The following is a 20,202-nucleotide window of genomic DNA, read 5'->3' on the forward strand; positions in this document are numbered from 1 at the left end:
AAGTAGCTTCGGCAGAAATCATTTATCCCACTCAAGTAAAGAATGTAAAGCCACTTTTCAAGCCAAGTTTAAGAACACTTGGAGAAAAACGATGCTCTCATTTATGAATTCCAAACACCGTAACCAGCAAATCCACAATGGAATGTCTACTCAACGACATGATTTTGTTTTCAAGGGTTAGTCTGGCAAAGCCCTGGAGAAAACTTGCCGAAGTTTAATATAAATTTGCTTACCGTCTTGAAAAATGTATTTTTAATTTACACCTACAGAGGGATATTAAATTTCCCTTGTGCCCAAAGTGTAATTTCAGTTAAATTTCAGTTTTGCCTCGTATTATTATTAACCCTGTCTAGCAATATAACAAGGTACCATCTGTTTTAAATTTCCCTTGCGCCCTATATCACCCTCTCATATAAACCTTGTAGTAATAATAGTACTCCCATGGGATTATGCCCTGTGCCTCCAGTCATCACTTATACTTATTTTGGCATTTTGGCAGAAATGCTTTTCTTGGAAACCCTTTTGTGAATTGGGTAGAAGACTATCTTTTTAAAAATAATCTGCTAAGATGAAGTGCAATGTGGTTTTCAACTGTTTTAGAAAAGATTAGTATAAATGATATAGATCGATAATTGTTTTGTAACGATATATTACCATATTTAAAGACAGTGAACACGGACTAAATTCAGCTTAGTTTGAAAGACGCTCTGCGCAACGACACGTCATTTCTGTAAACATTTGATCACGTATTGTTTTGGTCGAAAATCACAATTTGTTTTAAGAAAGAACGGTCGTCCTTTATTCAAGGAAAGTGATATTCATAAAGTGTACAAAAATATCCCACATTTCTATTCTAAATGCATATGAAAATGTGATTTCTAAATGTCGACATAAGGACCCACTCCATGACCATCTTGAACTTGCAACTCAGAAAAACCTATCTAATATTTATCAATTAGAATCATACAAATATAAACATTATTTAAGGGATATAAATGTTTACCTTACAACCATACTGCATCTTAATCAAAGTTCCTAATTTTGTTATAAGTTGTCCCACACGCACTTTTATCTTCTGCTAACCAACTTGTCAACTTGTCGTATGTATGTATGTATGTATGTATGTATGTATGCATGCATGCACGCACGCACGAACGTACGTACGTACGGTATGTATGTATGTATGCATGCATGCATGTATGTATGTATGTATGTATGTATGTATGTATGTATGTATGCATGCATGTACGTATGTATGTATGTATGTATGTATCGCACCACCTCTACCCTCTAATTCATACTGACAGTTAAAAGTATTGCGTTGATCGTAATGAATGAACGATAACAGTAATATTGCTTAATTCATGGTTAGTTACCGATAGCAACACATTTCAAGATGTTTACAAACCTTCTGTAAGTTTTACAAAGTTAAACGCCACTTATTGATATGTAACATGTACAAAGCAGTACAACGTTCATTGATATGTAATGCGTATTCTTGTGAAAAGGCAATCTACACTTTTGAAGTGGTACCGTATTAAGAAGTCACGACATTTGGCAATAAAAAGAAACACTTTCAAATGATTAACAACAAATTTATTTGCAAAAGAGTCAGAAAAATAAATATTATATTACGATTTGCATTACAAAACACATAACTTTTAACAGTGGTTGATGCACAATCGAATCGAAAAGCTTACACTTATGTACGGAAGAAAGTGGATTTATACATAAATTTGACAAAACAAAAAATACACTAACATGAAGTCGACACAGCAGGAACAAAACACCTCAAATTTAAAGGTACGCATATAAAAGTAAAACGATATAACTTCTTATAAGACAATGAAACAGGTTGAGAGCGATAAAGACATATTATCAATCAATCGTTGTCAAGATAGGGCTAAATAACTTCCTTAGCTTAAATAGTGTTAAGTATTTTATGCACGCATTATTCGCTAATTAGAGTGAAGTTTAAATTAATTTATTTGTCTTCCACGCTGAATGTAAAATATCTGAAAGCGATTAATTGTCGCATCAGTGTTGAATGTTTTGATTCTTTTGTCCGTTCCAGAACAAGTAGCCAAGACCTTATGATGTGTCTAAGACGTTATGTGGCATAGGCCTGCGCTTCACGTACCTTTAATATTTATCTCTCTTCAGAGTTGTTGACATGTAGTGTAGAGCCTTAAAGAGCCAGCCAGGCTTGTCTAACGAATCAAAACATGTTTGAATGGAGAAAAATAACTCCAGCTTTTTGAGGATATCTTTTGTAACGATTGTTAACAGACTATGGGTAAATGTTCAAAAAATCTGGTCAAAATGAACTTAAATTATTATGAAGATCATTAAAATAATAAATATATCTTTAAGCTTTCTTTTTAAAAGAAATATGCGGAGAACAAGATGGTTGCCAAATATTTGGGTTGTATGAATAACTTTGTTCCAAAATGTTCTCTCGAAATCTGTTGTTTTCGATCATATGAAAGCAAAACAAAGAAAACATTGATATCTGCCGAAAATTTTGATACAATTACATATTGAACCAAAAAAAGTAATCTAAAAACACATTTAATAAAATCATTTAGTGCAAGAAAGTTTGCAAAGCATCTGCCGGTTTAGATCCAAAACTTCGAGAAGTATCTGCCTTGAAGATTTATGGTCGTGGCGTAACTAGTACCTTAGGCATCAATTCTTCTGGGACACATCTGGCGAACAGGAACTGAATAAAAGATGAAAACTACCATCAATCGAATGTCATAATCTACACAAAAATAGTAATTGTAAGCACTTTTTATGTCACGCTTTTAACAAGAATTATCTTTGCTATGAGTAAAGATGTTTAAAAATAGACAAATAATTTTCTACCTTTTATTTTCTCTACCCGGTCCGATGCATATATTGTTCTGAAATATTTCTTTATTTAATAAACTATAAGAAGTAACGTCATATCAGAATAAAACTAGGTAACAACTCTTCTGTAATTCCGATATGTTGCAGGTCTCTCTTACCTCGTTGATTTTACCCTCAAATCCGTCAGAGAACTGCTGAGCTTTGAATTCACAAGCTCCAATCATCAAAGGCACGATACCAGCTATCAGTTTGCCTGTAAAAAGAAAGTGGTCAGGTTAATTTTTATCGTTAAGAATACTAGTGAAGATGTACAATATTATTCTTGCTAATTTCTTGTTGATTATATTTTTTTTTTCTTCTTCTCAATATACTTATTCTACAAGAACCTTACGCTGGGGTTTCTATCCGTTGTGATACCTTGAAGCCATCTCCAATGACAACATCAACAAAGTGTGAAAATGAAAATGCTACAAAAAACTTGCATTTTAGTTCCAACTGGTTACTATTATGATAATTAACGCAAAGTGTGGATACTTTATGTATACAAATATTACAATTGCTTCACGCAAGGGTTCTCACACCGAGCGAATGAATCAAACGCTGCGAGAGTGGTGCTTGATAGTCCGTCCATGTTTCCTCTATTTCCAAGGACCTCAAGACAACGGTCGTTGTCAGCAGCTGAAAGGGTCTTTAAGGCGCAAATACTACAGTAATTTTTTGCTGATCACGTAAGGAGCATAACCATGAAATTCTAATTCCCACTTCATGGTTTTTCTTGCTTCAGATTTGTATGATTCATGAGTAGGACTTTTTGAGCCGAATAAAAGTACTTCACGCCATGCAGTATAAAACACGACCCAAACACCTAATGCAACGAATTCTTCCTATCTCAAATTACTAAACATGAATACCTAAAAGCTCATAGCTTTTGCCGTGTTCCCACAGCCCTGCCTTGCCAATGCGTTCATCTCTGTAACTCGCCTTAGGTCTCACTGGACAGTTTCGTATTTTAACACCTAATTTTTAAGGTAGAAGGCATGAGCCTAATTATCACAAGCCTAGGATTTATAAATTCACACACAAGCTAAATCTGTAATGTGACTGAGATTTACTTTGAGTTAGGCTTGGAAATGGGTTGGCTTGTTGGTGACTGCCTGTCACAGTTAGACGAGCATTGGAGATCAAATGCGTAACTTGGGCTGCAAATGAGCAGCCGACTTGGCTTACGTATTTACATGTGTCTGCTACAGAGGTAAATATCTAAAAATCTAGATGGTTGAGGGGCGATGAAAAGTATGCTAATTTGTTATAGTACTAGTGAACTTGATTCATGCATAAGGCACATACTGATTCTTTTAGCTGCCTTGTCACAGGAAAATATTCATAATAGCTCTTTCCTGTCAAAAACGACTGTAAAAAAGATGGGTTGGTGGCAGTGTTGGTTCAGTATAAAAGCCACCAGTTGCATTAGGAATTAACCTGATTACCGTAGATAAAATCTCACATGTCTGCTTTCTATAAAAATCATTAATTTGTTTTTATTTGTATCTTCAGTGTAAAATTATTCTCTTTTTTTGCAGTAGATCATTGTCGGATGAAAATTCACCAGATAAACTGTCCAGTGAGACCTTAATGAAATATGGAGAAAGGAAAGAGAGAACCAAATGATCCTTCCAAACTGGTAATATAAACTTAATGAGATAGAACAATTATGTCTGACGAATACCTCCTATACATGAAGGATACATGCGGACCAGCAGTTGCTCCTTATAGCAATTATTGTTTTGCTGCAATGTGATATTTTACTCAAGTCTAAATGAAATTTATTTTTAAATAAATAAATGCATATTACCCTCCAACCAACCCCTCCCAACCAAAACCAATGGGAATATTGCACAAATAAAGTGATTTTTTTAAAAAACTTATCCACCTTGAAGCGAAGCATCTGCCTGGAATGCGGTGGTTCGGTTTGTGTTTGGATCAGTGATTTCGACGATAGCCCTGACTGTTTGACCATTGTAGCCAAGGTAAAGAACGTTGCGAGTTCCATCCTGCAATAATAATAATAACAATAACAGCAACAAGTCAATTCTGAATTTTCTGTACATAATTCTTTAAATCAAGTCGTTATTCTACAGTTACTGTTATTTACCGTCATTAATGTCATATATTACGTAATGAAAATTCTTTCATGTGTTTAAAATAAATTCCTAACATTGCATTCTCTGATAAAGCATTCGGTGTACTGACTGTGTGATGTCCTCTTTTTTGAGAGAGAAAAAAATTCAGCATATCTATATTCTACAAGAGTAGATATTCTTGTGGGGCAGAGATGACAAAGACTGCAAACCGGTAAGAAAAGAATTTACTTTTTTATGCAGATGACTGGCCATACCTGGTAAGGTAATGTTATCTTCGCTTCTCCTACTTCCGATCTTAGCTGGATGACGATGGTGTCATTGACTGGGTCAAGTCGAACATCAAAAGAAGGTCCAGCGGGCACATTGCCATTGCTAGACATTGTTCTGCAGTTTGAAATAAGGATCTGCTTCCTGCCTGAGGTCACAGGGTCGGGGATGAAGGACAGCTTGGTGAACGTACTTCCCAGGGCTACGTGGTCGTATCGCCTGATGAGAATAGCAGAGTCACCTCCCTTGAAACTGGCGTATGGCGTGAGTCTGGTTGGGAGCTTCAGGCTACGGGTGCTTTCCAACCACGCGTTTCCAGCTCTGTCCACGAGACCAGTGGTGTCGAAAGTGATATTCATGTCAATCTTGCACTCTGAAAATAACGCCATGATGCTCGGTTAAAAGTTTTGAAAGGCACGCTTTGTTCATTAGATGCTATTTTCATCGCAAAGTACTTAATATAATTTTGTACCATGGTTTAAACACACTCTGAAAAATATTAGACAAAATCAGTAATGGGGGGCTAATTTATCACTTTACCTAAGGGCAGACATTTTATTCGAACATAATCTTAAAATTATTCTATTCTACCGTTCACGGGATGTTTTCAGATAGTATTTTGATTTGCGTAACGATATACAGCAGGCTATAGTTCTTAGGTTATCGATCTCACCGTGCAAGCAATATAGGTCTGCGAAATATGCAACTCTATTCGTAAATCCGTGTATTTTTTTAATAAAAAAATATTCGGTATGACTACGTTCTAATATTTCTAATGATGATATTTCGAAGTTTACTCATACCATTATAATTAACAATTGTGTAAGCAATGAATGGGTTGGTATTTCTTTTCCTCCAAGATATGACCAAGCAGCGACCAAAAGTTGTCTTCTTTAAACTCTCACGACTCGAATCGAAAACAATATAAATCGACGTAGTAACGAAATCCACCATATATACAATCAAAAGCACGGAAAGAAGATAAACTATCAACAGGTCAATTGTTTTAGAAGGTTTGTTATTTTAGTATTTTAATGTACAGCAAAACACTGCAGGCAATATGGTCTGGTTTGGCTTTGTGGGGTTTGAACGCCATTTTTCAGCATATTGTTACTGGAACACGACGGCCAATATATTTGGTGGAAGAAGAACCACCGACCCAGGGGAAACTACTCGAAGAACTTCTTTATATGTCCACATTGAGCGAGCTGTGGCTCGAACCCAAGTAGACAGATGTGAGGTGTGAGTGAAGGTGAACGCTTTAGACCACTAGGCCATTGGAGGACCCAAAATTATACGGTACAGATCAAGTGGAGTAACGTGTCTTGCCAATGGAACCAGCACGGTAGCCAATCTGAGCTGATACGATTGTAGGATTTGAACTACACCCATTGGGTCAAGAGTCCAATGCCTTAACCACCGTGTAACAGCGTTACTTTTGAAGGAAGTCGTTTATTTTCAGGTTTTATCAACAGTTGCTTGGGCTGCTTATTCTCTGATTCAAGTATGTGATCTTTAGAGATCTTTCTAACACACATATACATACACACATGCGCACAGAAAAGGGAATCACATAATACCATAATTATGCGTCAGGAGCTTACCATTAATAGCTGGCTTCAAAATGGAGCAACTGCACGCGGTCTTGTTGAAGAGAGTTCCGGGGGAGCAGGGCAGAGGCGCGTGGCCAGGCAGGTAGAAATAGGCTCCCTCGTTATCAAACCGCTCATACGCACACTCTGAGGATAGAAAAATACTATCATTATTAATAAAAAGAAAGACAGGAGGACTATCGAACGGTAAGATATAAGACATACATGCATACATACATACATACATACATACGTGTAGGCATGCACACATAGATACATACATGCAGATTAAGTTGACCTGGATTGTTATTTGCATTGAAGAAAATCTTGGTATGAAAATATGTCTAGGATGCCTGACGTCAGCTGCACACACAGACCATGCCATTGTCAAACTCTAGGATCAAACTTAGGACCTGCGCATAGGGTGTTTTAGTTTATATGGTTTAATCTCACAGTTGACTGATCTTATTACCACCATACTGCAACAAAGTTTTATATTAATAGTTTTGCAAAATATAATGACAGTTAAATGTCGTACTTTTCATTTCAATAAACTGATCTGGACAGATTTCATTGTCACAGGATGCGTCCTGGACGCACTGTGCAGTCTGGACGCTATAGCGGTATCCCCATTCGCAACACGCTGGTAGAGGCAGGCGGTTCTCACAGTGGATGTAGGTTCTGCAGTTTCCGTCGTTGTATTCGTAGGATGTCACTGTGTCGTCAGAGCAAAGATCTGTAAGTAAAGTAAACCATGCCATATGTAGGAATTGGAAATGACATCCATAATGTGACATACTTTAAAGCAAATTTGGAGATGGGCAAACGTCAAAAATATTTTTGTGCCTTTAGACGTGGATAGCTCAACATCATATCCAGTCGTATCTAGTTTATATTTTTCACAAGGCAATGTCAATATAAAGTATGAGTAACAAATTAATATTTGTCTGAAATTTTAGAGAAAATATGTTGGCTTCTTTTGCTATATCCCTGTTTTTATTGTATGATCTCAGGAATCTATGCTTGGTAACATAGATCATGCGTTAAAGATAACACCAATATAAATATAGTACAACCAAAGAGCGCCATTAAATACTTACTGTCGAAGTTAATCGGACAGCTGGTGTTGCAAGTGGCATCTGGGACACATTTTACCGTTGCAGCATCATAGCGCATTCCCGTTGGACAGCATGCGGGCAGGGATTTCCCATCAACACAATTCCAGTAAGTACGACAGTTACCATCATTATGGTTAACACTTGGGTCTTTGGTCAGAGAGCATTTGTCTGCAAACACAGTAGAATTGTTTCTTCCTTTACATGTATTTTATTTTTAATGGACACTTCAGCAAAGTGCTCTTAGCTGTGCTCATACTAAATTACGTAAGAAAATGTTTTCTAAAGTGTATGTAAATGTGGCGACGTAGGAAAATTTACGCAAATTAAACAAAATATTATTTTTGTTCTAAAAGTTAATGCTTTTACAGTTTAATCAAGGTCTATTCAATCCAGGTTATTATTACAGCGCATCTCTACTTAGTTCATTCACAGCGGTCTTAACAGCAATACACCATGACACTCTCTTGCACATTTGGTTCAAATATACGGAGGGGTGTGTGTGTGTGTTTTTATACAAGCAATTTTTGCTGGCTGCAACTTTTGTTCATTGTCAGAAAGTCAATCAAACCGAAAATCGGTCAAAAAAGAAGAAAACTAAAAACCTCACCTCCCGATTCAAAATTGATAGGGCATGGCATTGCGCAGTAAGGGTCTTCGACACACTGTTGACTGACGTCATCATAACGCATATATGGTGGGCAGCAGGCGGGGTAGGACTTGCTTTGAGAGCATTTCCAGTAGGTTCGGCAGTTATCGTCTTGGTGATCAATGCTTTTTTGGTTTATGACCGAACATTGGTCTAGAAAACATAAAATGTATGTCATATCAGTGGTGATACTGGCAACATTATACGTTTCTACAAATATACATCTGCCCGAAGTATAATGAAACAAGCAATGAAAAATAATTGAAGTGGAGAAAAGCAAAAGTGAAAAGACAATTTGAGAAGGACTGAAATTCCCATTTTATGAGCTTGTCATAAGACAGGAGTGCATATATATTGAAAAGACTTTGAATTATGATTTTGAATGATGTTCAGTACTCATTTAATTTTAACAACAAAATTACTATATGATTTTTTTTATATATCTATTTTTACTTTGATTTCTATATTTTGTTTTGATACATGTCTCACGATACACATCAGTAGTGTTCTTCCATTATGTATTTCACAGAGAAGTTCGCATGTAAAATGCATTGTTTCTGTACGTTTAGAAAATACAGCTTACCAATACTAAATTCGCAGGTGGCGTTCTTGACGTGGACACAAGTATACTCATGCTGGTCCCACATTGTTCCAAAAGCACAGTCCATGATGATAGCCTTGTAACTAACGTCCGGTATCTCCCTTTCGATGATACAATCGATGTAGTGACGGCAGTCATTGGGATAGGGTACTTTACACGTTGGTTCTGTGCATGCATACTCAAAGCAGATAGCTAAAATCGAAAAGGTAAAATGCAACAACTGCAAGATCAATAACAACAACAACTACTACTACTGCTACCACCATCTGGGCTTCTTTCACTATTTGCGACATGAACAAATATCCCCAGCTATACTCTAAGTTTCACCACAATAGTTTACGCCTGGAATGATATGGCTATATTATGGGACTAGCTCAGTTTGATTGATCGTGCAGTATTTCTTTTTAATTGAATTTTGACATTAAATTACAACAAGTGTAATATTTGATTAATGTGGCAGGCTGGTTAAATTAAATAATATGTTATTTTTGTGACTATATTATTCATTGAAAGGAATGTGTGAATAATAATATGTTATGTTCTTTGATAATCAAGCAGTATCCTGTAAACTCGTGTCATTAGGGCGTAGTTCAAATGACGAAGGTTTATATCACCTAGGATCATCGTAAACCCATTTAACATTTAACAATGTTTAAAGCGTTTTACTCACCCTATCCCCACGGCCACCACCCATAGAATAAAATAATAATCACAAAGTGTTCATCATTACAGGAAAGAAACATAATAGTGTGCAGATTTCTTGAGATTTTAAGGCCAATTAGCACGCAGACTTTACACAAAATTGTGTGTTGTTTTACCTTTTCGCTGTAAGAAGATATATTTGAAGGGAACTTAAAATGAATGATTGAAGACGAAAAAGAGACTAATTATAAGAAACATTGTTCAGTCTGTGTTTATGCTTTAATCCACTAGTCAAATACTTCAATGCATAGTATATTTTTCAATATGAGTTACGTGACCTTAGGCGTGCATTTAAACGACCTTATGAATGCACGCACGGATGATCAGAATCACATTCTCTCCATATTTTCGTCAATAAGTACACTTAAAAAAAAAACATGTTGACAACGACAACCTACGCCTAATTGCTGTTCCTGGCATAATAAATGATAGCAGTGAATAATTAATAGCATTGGTTATCTATCATCCTCAATCAACGTAAAAATGTTAGTATTCGATATTTACTACACACTCAGTTTCAATCAATAAAGCCAGTCGTGTCTAAATGCGAAATGTGCTGCCCTCCCTAATTAATAACATACGGCATGAAAGAACTCAGCAAAAAGGCGAATGTCAATGTACCTCTCAGTCGGACAGGTAAAACCAGGTAGATCACGCAAACAATCAAAGTCACTTATCGGCAATGTGTGATTACTTTAAATGTGCGTCTTTGCGACTTGTTCAAGTTGGATTAAGACGGCATTCGCTTTATGTTGATCCAATTTGTCCCAGTTTGAAAATCTTTGGTACTATATATATACAGCATGTCTGGCAGAGGTAGCCTGACCTTTCCCGAGAGGATGGGGGCCTATTTTCTTTTTTATCCACCGACGTATTAACATGCGTATCTGATTGACAAGGCTTTAACGCTGTATATTTACTGTAAATTTACTGTCTTATATATATATATATATATATATATATATATATATATATATATATATATATATATATATATATATATATATATATTGTCTGGCGTAAATGTTTTTATGGCGTTATACAATAAGGAATAAAAGGAGTTAGAAATAAGTTGAACTGCCCTCTATTAATCCTTTTCCTGTTTCAATTTTCAAATGTATATGAGCATCGTACCCAACAAAGCACACGAATAAATTGGTTGTATCTTATCTGGTTTCCTAATACGAATGGGGAAACCATTTTGTGTTATGTGACACTACTAGATTTTACATAGGTCCAGATCTCTGCAACAATGAATTACATCTTATTGTAATGACAGTAATACAGTTTAAATATATTTTGTCCACAGTGTCCAGTATTATTTTGAGTTTCGTATCACTTTACAAATATACATAGTTAAAACAAATACGTTCGTGTGACATTAATACTGGTACAAAGAAAATAGTTTAATCTCTAGGATTCTTGATCTGCATTCGGCTGTAATATATCCATAGAAAACAAGTTCCAGATTCTAGTCAATAACTACTTCCATAGAAAACAAGTTCCAGATTCTAGTCAATAACTACTTCTTTGGTATAAAATATTACTGTATAATGTTTTAGTACTTACGTCAGGGCAACACATTTTATTTTGCGAATACGTTTAGAGTAAAAGAGTATAATTCTCTGCCTTGAAAAGTTGTTTGAATTCCAAGAAAAAATTTCATTGACTATAAATAGCGCATGACTGAAACGTTCAACAAACGTTGGCTTGGCAGAATCTTGAGAATGTTTGACAAAATACGGTCGCGGACCACGTTGCATTTTGAACAGGAATAAAACAATGAATTAACATTGCATATGCACTCATACATTCCGTTTGCTATTGTCGTATCCACCCATCTCTCATAATCGACTTTTCATAAATTTTCAGTGGGTGATCCATATTACAATCACGTGTAAAGGACCGTGGTGGGAGGTTTTCTAACAGTTTTCAGTTTCCATTAGTAGTCGCCACACTTCTGGGCAGCATGCAATGTTTGTATAATGATGACGTTTTATAACTTTGAATCACATTAATTTTGTACTTGTAATTTTTTCTTACGAAATCGTTCATGAAGATGCAGATAGTCACAAGGTCATAATAAACAAATACGAAGACACTACAAAGGATCCTGCAAGTTGTCAAGACAAGAACTTTCAAGACGGTTTGCTCCTGTCACAGCCATCTAAGCTCTCTATATTGTTTTTTGAAAGGGTGTAAAATAAGACACTAAAGTCAAAATATGTAATATCTAGAAAGTCTCCTTACCTGGGTCATGGTACTTAATTTTGTAGTAGGGACTCGGTGTCGCTCTGGTTGTTCCCTGGTCCATTCCTACATCCGGTTGCAAATCCAGGGTCGCCGGATTTGGAAAAACTAATGTTGAAATAATAATAATAATAATAATAATAATAATATTGGTGATGGTGGTAATAGTTGTAGTAAAAGTAATTGTAATAGTTATGTTGAACATGAAGTAAAAATAACTTTTAATATAGAATCTTGTATCGAATTACAATTATTCCACCTAATGAACATCCATAAGGGATTTTTTCAAAATCATATGGGAACAGTCGTGGTTTTATTTCAGCAATAACAAAATCAGACGAGTTTTCCATAAGCAACAATGTAAATAAATGGAGTTAGATTTATTTTGAAGTATATATAATAATACCACTGCAGTTCAGAGAACGGCATAACTCAAGCATCATTAAACCGCCCTGTTGAAAAGGATCGAGGTTAGGATTTAATGCCTGGATGAATTTGGCAACTAAAACGTCGCGAGGGTCCCATTTTATGTCTCATTTTGGAACAGACAATCAATATTTCATGATGTATAGAAATATATTGTAGTGTTTCTTATATACAAATCAATCATGGTCGAGAGCCACATAGATTCAAACAGCTGGCTGCAATCATACAAATAACACCCATGAATATATATATTTTTTTAATCACACGAGTTAATTCAAGAACACAGCGGCATTAGAACTATGCATTGAACTATATCTGCCGTCCTAAAACTGGAATAAGATTGCATAAGGTAAATCAGAAAAGTGCACCAAAAAAAATTAATTATATCTGCTTCTCCGGGGATAGGCTATCAAGCAAGATAAATGACCCAATGTATATGATTTTGTACGAATCTGAGTACATAATTAAGAACCATTATTATGCTCTGGACACATAAGATCTATAATATCCTGACAAACATACACACACGCGTACGTACAAGAGGGAATACACTAGTTTCTCTAATACGATTGCTCCATTTAAGGTGTTACATCGAGGTTTGTGATCCGTTAAGAAACATATATATGCACATAAACAAATCAGCAACATATATTATTCAAATGTATTAGTTGCATGCTTGTCAACCATGTGCCAGATAATTTTTGAAAGAAAATATGCAAATGAAGAATACATAAGTATACATTGGCTATAAACGTAGCCATAATTTTTCTATTGTATCTTTTCTTATTTAATATAAAATGTTGCACTACAAAATTTGCAATGTATCGTTATGAAAAGCGTCAGAAACTGTTTGTATTTATTTTCTAGTGTGTATATAGATAGCATGAGCACACTATGTTGACAGTACTACTGTGCTCAGATTAAAACAATCTCGAATAGCACGAGCACACTTTGTTGACAGTATTACTGTGCTCAGATTAAAACAATCTCGAATAGCACGAGCACACTTTGTTGACAACATTATTGTGCTCAGATTAAAACAATCTCGAATAGCACGAGCACACTTTGTTGACAGTATTACTGTTCAGATTAGACAGTCTCCAATAGCAGGATCACACTATATTGATAAATGTGACAGCATTATTGTGTATTGGTTATTGTGAATAACAGTCACATGCTAACATGAGACAAATATTATGATCTGTATAGACTGTATATTAGTAAAAGTGACGGCATTTTGTGCTCAAAGTAAACAGTGTTCAATAGCGTGATCAAAACGTTGCCCATCAATCTGACTTTGCAGAAAAATTAAACAGATTTTTACTTAATTAATAATAGTTTTATGAGTTAATTTAAATGCATCATTACAAAAAAAGAGAATAAATTGCAAATTAAGATCAAATTGGCATTTAAGTGCACCTGACCTAATATTACCAGTCTTTCTTGCTGTTTAAGGCTGGATTTAGGACATATGATCGGTCAAACTATAGGCAGATATTTCGTTTGATTGGACAGATAGACCTAATTTTAAACATAGATTATGATTATGTATCTGGATAAACTTGTATGAACCCTTGGCAAAATCCTGGTCTTGAGTTCAATCTTTTTAGTTTTTAAAAGGCGCAAAAGGGAGAAAGAAATAGAAAGAAAAACATGCAAAAACATTCGAAGAATGTATTTCTCTATTGTAGCGAGATATATGTTGATGTCACTTATACTACGGCCAGGGCAAGTGCGCTGTCGTCGTCAACAGTTGGTTATGATTCTATGTTAAAGTTTGAAACACATTATTTTAATGTATCAGTCGCTATATTCAAGTCTAAATTTGAGATAATATTACAAAATGCATATAGTTTGAATATGGTGTGCTGCAACGTAAAGATACATTATTATAACGCTGTATACAATAGTGACACCGCGATTGTTGTAAGAAACCTTGCTGTTTCATACCTTTCTTTTTCTTCGTAAACAATCATGGATAGAGATTGACAATTTCTTAGCACCGACAATGGATTTGTTTAAAGCAGAATAAGTGTTTCCTCATTATTTTCGTCAAGGTTTCTTTATTTTGCAATTTAATCTCAACCTCTATTAAGCAAGAAAATCTGGTGAAATATTCTAGAAGTAAATTGATATATTTATTCACGAATCTCGTTTCAGGTTTCTTTCATTTATCAAAGATTTGGATCCTACATCATGAAAAAATTGTAGAGGCCTTATTTACATTTATTAAAACATTTATTTATGCGATATTTTGTGCATTATCATTCATTTCTCGATGACAGATTAAAAAAACAACAGAAAATGGAATACTTACGTATTTGACCACAAGCTGCTTGAATCAGCAGTAAAGACAGCACAGCTGGTTTCAGAATCATCGTATCCTTTAAGAAAGCATGAATAATAGGTATCGTGTATTTGCTACATCATTAGGAACAAATGGAAATGTAATTCCTTTCATTAAATACACATTTTGTTTGTATTCTCAAGGAAGTAAAAGTTCTACAGCTTCAAGAAAGTCGAAACTATAAGTTTCATCAAAAAAAGAAAGTTCTAAATGACGTTTTAAATTTGGACGAATTAGTTTCACAGATCCTTTGAAATAAATGGGAAGTTCAAATCTTGCATATTAACATGTTTTAGAATCAGCTTTCGATACGAATTTTTTTTACATAAGTATTATAAATTCTGCTACTAAACCTAAGAACTGCGTTGAAAACGTTCATCAATCAATATTAAACTCAAAAATATCGTTCGTAAATAAACCAAGGAATTATTGTGTTTACCGTGTCACCTTACTCAGACTGGATGAACGCTTCTGAATGAGATAACATGACTTATTGACATAAAATACAAACGTACTATTCTTAACCGTATACAAACATACTAGTTTTAATGAGTTCTGCATAATCATCATCATCATCCACTACAAGCATATGGAAACATTAGGGGGGAAAGTGTTCAATTTCATCTCTTGGTGAGTTTTATGAATTAGGCAAAGCACATATTAAGTTGTTTTAAGAAGCCTCTGATACTGTTTCCTTTTCATAATCGATTAAAGAACCATCTGCTAGTTTCCTTATTCATAATCAATTAAAGAAGCATCTGATAGTTTCCTTTCTCATAATCGATTAAAGAAGCATCTGATAGTTTCCTTTCTCATAATCGATTAAAGAAGCATCTGATACAGTTTCCTTTCTCATCATCGATTAAAGAACCATCTGATAGTTTCCTTTTTCATAATCGATTAAAGAAGCATCTGATAGTTTCCTTTATCTTCATTGATCAAAGAAGCCCCTGATGCAGTTGTCTTGCTCATCATCGATATATTTAAGAAGTTAGTGTTCACAACATAAGAACAAATATGAATGGTTCTCCTATATTTTAAAGAGTGTGTAATACAGACATTTCATATAGAAATGTTCACAGAATCCGAATATTGAAATAATATCAACGTAAAATCGGAAACATAATTTAATTATACACTAATGTACTCTGATAACAAATCGAGTAATATAAAGTATTTAAAATCGTATAAAACATCAGTCTTTAGTAAAGTTTTAGAAGCCTGTCGAAGAATCAAATAAGAAGTAAGCTTATAGTATCTAACACTCAACACTTACCTTTGTATATCTTTCAAACAAGCGAAGTTCTGTGGAAGCGAACGTATCCTTGTTTATGTTTGTTTATGTATTTTGTAAATGCATATAGCGAATATCTCAGACAGGGCATTATATAGTCACAAACGAATGCCTCAGGCGACTGGAGTTGATGCTCATCCTGTATTATTACGCCATCGGAACGGGGCGGGAGTTAATCTCCACCTACAAGGTATATTGAACAGGACCAGGAGTGCAAGCAGAGGCTCCTGAAGGGAGTACAGAATGGCCAGACATTACTTATACAATATCTACAAGCCTTGGCTTGACAAGAAACTGAAGTCGAGGGATAGCTGCGAATGATATCGAAACCATGGGAAATAATGAGCGAACGTTGTTCGATTGCTATTTCTTTACTGGAAGTTTTCACCAGATATCGAATATTACATGTTGAATTAATTTTCGACCGCTCAGGCCCCAGTTTTGTCATTTCATGAAGATGGAGCAAGTGACAAATTAGAAATGAAGAACTTTATTTTCTGATTTTTTTTCCTCCTGTTCTGTAACTTCAGTACAGAAGCTTGTGCCATCTGTCTTAGCCGAACGTGTCTCATACATCGAAAATGTGATGAATGTGCCATATATTTCTAAATGTACTTAAAAGGCTTATTTCGAAGAAAAACAATCCTAAATTAGCAGATGCGAACTGTTTTGCTTAAAATAACATTTATTCACACGTACCATTTACACGTGCACTATAACTTGATTAAAAGCTGTCTTTTGGAATATCGTCAATTAAACATGTTATAAGACGAGGTCGTTTATCTGATCGATTAATAAGTCCATTTTATTATTAGTTCCTTTGTATTATTAGTTTCTTTTTACTATTAGTTCCTTTTTAAAATATTAAGCAGTACAGTATTGCAGTATATGTATGCAACATAGCAAGGTACATAACATATCAGAAAATGGGATTGATATGTTTTTCTGTTCACAAAGCAACTTTGTTGATTACTTTATTGTTACTCAGTCAGAACTAGAAATGTCTCCCCACAGTGACCTAAGTACAAACGTGAGGACGGACTTGTTTAACACTACTTTGTCCATCCACATAGAAAGATACATATCTATATGTTTAGTGTATCAAGTTTTAATCTGTTTTACAAAAGTTTAGACTCGAACCCACAGGGGCCTCTTCAAAGTTACTAACTCATTATGTGGTATTCATATTTAATGGTTTCGGTTTGTAAACAACGGTTAAGACGCATGTAATTGCAGCATCATAGAAGTAATTAGTGACGTTGATGAATCTGTTTGGGTTGAACTGAAACGACATTCAGTACTGTAGAAAACAGTGTTGGGGAATGGTTACTGTTATTGCGCTGATAACTGGACCAATAAAATTGTATCCTAAATTATATAATAGAATAGTGCACTAAGACTCAGCAATGGAATTGGCTTGCGTCAAATAATCTGCGTGAACTACATAGACATATTAATAAACTACATAGTTTGACGATGAAACTATTGTACCATTTCCTGAATGTGGCTTCTCCAATCACACACACACACGCACAGGCACACACATACACACACACACATACATCACACGCATACATACACACACACATACACACCACACACACACACACACACACACACAGACATACATACATGTATATATATGTGTGTGTATATATATATATATATATATATATATATATATATATATATATATATATATATATATATATATATATATATATATATATTGTGTTTCCTTTCAAAAGGAAATAGCAATTTATCCATAATTTAGTAGAAAGACTTAAATAAAGAAGGGAACTGTTGACTATTGTTTCTATATATGGGGTGACGCAGGACTTTTCTGTATAGGATAGGCTATACTGGCCTTCCTGCATGTCGTAAGAGGCGATAAATGGATGCAGGAACTGTGGTGGTCTACAGTGGTTAGGGGTCCTAACACCGGATTAGTTTGGTACTTTGGTGTTTTTTGTATAAGCACTGTACTTCAATTGCATACGCGTGTTGCTTTGCGGTAAATCACGAAACCAAATCAAACGTTTTCACACACACACACACACACACACACACACACAGAGATGATTCCAACAATACAGTTTTCGGAAATTTATAAGACATAGGTATACGGTTTATAATCCCCTAATCCTCATCCCTTATAATTTTTGTTGCAATATTTTTCAGCTGTCTCATTATCAGATTTTAAGAAAATAGTATTTCAAAATGAACTGCATTAGTTTTTCTTCTTAATTTTTCTGAGAGGTTGCCTTTGTAATATTAGCATTGGTAGAAGTTGCTGTTGTTGTTATATTCTTGCTAGAAAAATCCACCTTTTATAGCACGACCTTAATATGAAAATAAATTTATCTGTTTATCCATTTAGCGTAATATGCAGGATGTAGGATGCATTCTAATAATCACATACAAGTGTTATAGGAATAAAAGTATCCTATGAGGATATGATACAATTAATATGTTGAAAGCTCACTGTTTTAAAGAATATGAATCTTTGCTGCACATTTACCAAGTAGACATAATTAAACAAACAAAATACTGACCACTAAATACTATATTCCTTTTTAATAAGAAATCAATAAATAGAAGCTCATAACAAACAAATTACGATTAGGTTCATTAGAAGCAAAATAGTCGAATAAGGAATTTAGCGTTTCAAGCCACCAAGTAAGTACACCTGTTAGACTTTTAACATAGTGCACTATCGGTGGAGAACCCGAATAATTCAGGGTCCACGTTATGGTGTGATTTGGGCGAAATAGTCCCCTTAAAGTCAGCTGTTTTGCATAAACAGTCACAAAAGGTAAAGTTTAATTTGCCTTGCATTAATTCATGAAATTAAACCACTGCAATTTGTTTCAAAGCATTGCATTGATAATCAAAGTAAAACGTAAACTTTAAAATTTCCATTCAGTGAGGAAGATTAAAAGATATAAAACGAAGTCTTGTGTTCCGTAGTAAATTATTTGCTGATTTTGATGACCACAAATACAAGTTATTACATTGCTGTCTCTGAAACTCCCGCCGAAAATTCATATTACATCCTGGAAAAAAATTGAAAAATTGAATATTTGCAGCCAAGTTGAAGAAAATCTGACTCGGTTATTATATCCAGGTAAATTTTGAATAAAATTAATAATTTTCTTCAATATTTCGTCGTTAATACATATTTAAAAATATTGATTCTTTTATGGACGATGATTCCTATTATCGAATGTAAAATATTTTCGAGTTTGCCGCTTATATTATACAACAAAAGTGGTGAAGTAAAACACACACAAAAATTGTTTTAATATTTGTAAAAAAAAAAAGATATGCAAAACATTAGTTGGAAGCGGACAATTTGAACTTTCTGCACTAGGGTCTCCCTAATGTCGCTAACTTGGCTCCATTCTGGTTTGAGAGAGGTAAAAATGGCGTTAAACCCTACAACAACAAGAACAACTACAACAAGAACAAGAAGAAGAAGAAGAACAACAAGAACAACAACAACCATATTGAATCGTTGTGGCCTAAGATTAAGCTTCCCAAGGGAGGTAACTCACCATGGCGAATGTTCAGACAAGGGCCCTGCTTTTGCGAGGTCGCATGCAAAAGAGAAAGCAGAACGCCACTGAAGTAGTCATTCCAGTGATGCCGAATACTTAGAGTGACTGATGTTTGTTCTCTCTCTCTCTCTCTCTCTCTCTCTCTCTCTCTCTCTCTCTCTTTTGCATCCATGGATTCGTATTATCTCATATTCATAACCGTAATCCAAGTATATATGCAATGTACGGTAAAAAATGGATGAATGTTAACTTTCTACATATTTCTCTCATTGTTCCAAAATATCAAGCCTCTTTTCATATATTATGACTATTTTGCCATTGGAAGTCCTTTTATCAAAACACATGCGATATATGAGGCCAAGCCCACAAAGCGTCTTGATAGTTACATGACGATATATAATCAGA

General features: G+C 34.8%; 1 protein-coding gene across 1 annotated transcript; it reads right to left on the reverse strand.

The window, feature by feature from the left end:
- Positions 1–1,574: 1,574 nt before the first annotated feature.
- Positions 1,575–16,369, reverse strand: LOC149776304 (uncharacterized). Its single transcript, XM_089942778.1, has 12 exons — positions 16,220–16,369; positions 14,914–14,980; positions 12,171–12,278; positions 9,201–9,410; positions 8,579–8,770; positions 7,954–8,139; positions 7,392–7,589; positions 6,866–7,000; positions 5,249–5,634; positions 4,784–4,904; positions 3,012–3,106; positions 1,575–2,722 (listed from the first exon to the last, which is right to left on the reverse strand). The coding sequence occupies exons 2-12, from the start codon at positions 14,972–14,974 to the stop codon at positions 2,657–2,659; spliced, it is 1,758 nt and encodes a 585-aa protein (XP_089798904.1). The 5' UTR covers positions 14,975–14,980; positions 16,220–16,369; the 3' UTR covers positions 1,575–2,656.
- Between the last annotated feature and the right edge of the window lie 3,833 nt (positions 16,370–20,202).

This window comes from Sinohyriopsis cumingii, chromosome 18, assembly GCF_028554795.1.
Source record: "Sinohyriopsis cumingii isolate HCF-2022 chromosome 18, ASM2855479v2, whole genome shotgun sequence".
NCBI classification, from domain to species: Eukaryota; Metazoa; Mollusca; class Bivalvia; order Unionida; family Unionidae; genus Sinohyriopsis; species Sinohyriopsis cumingii.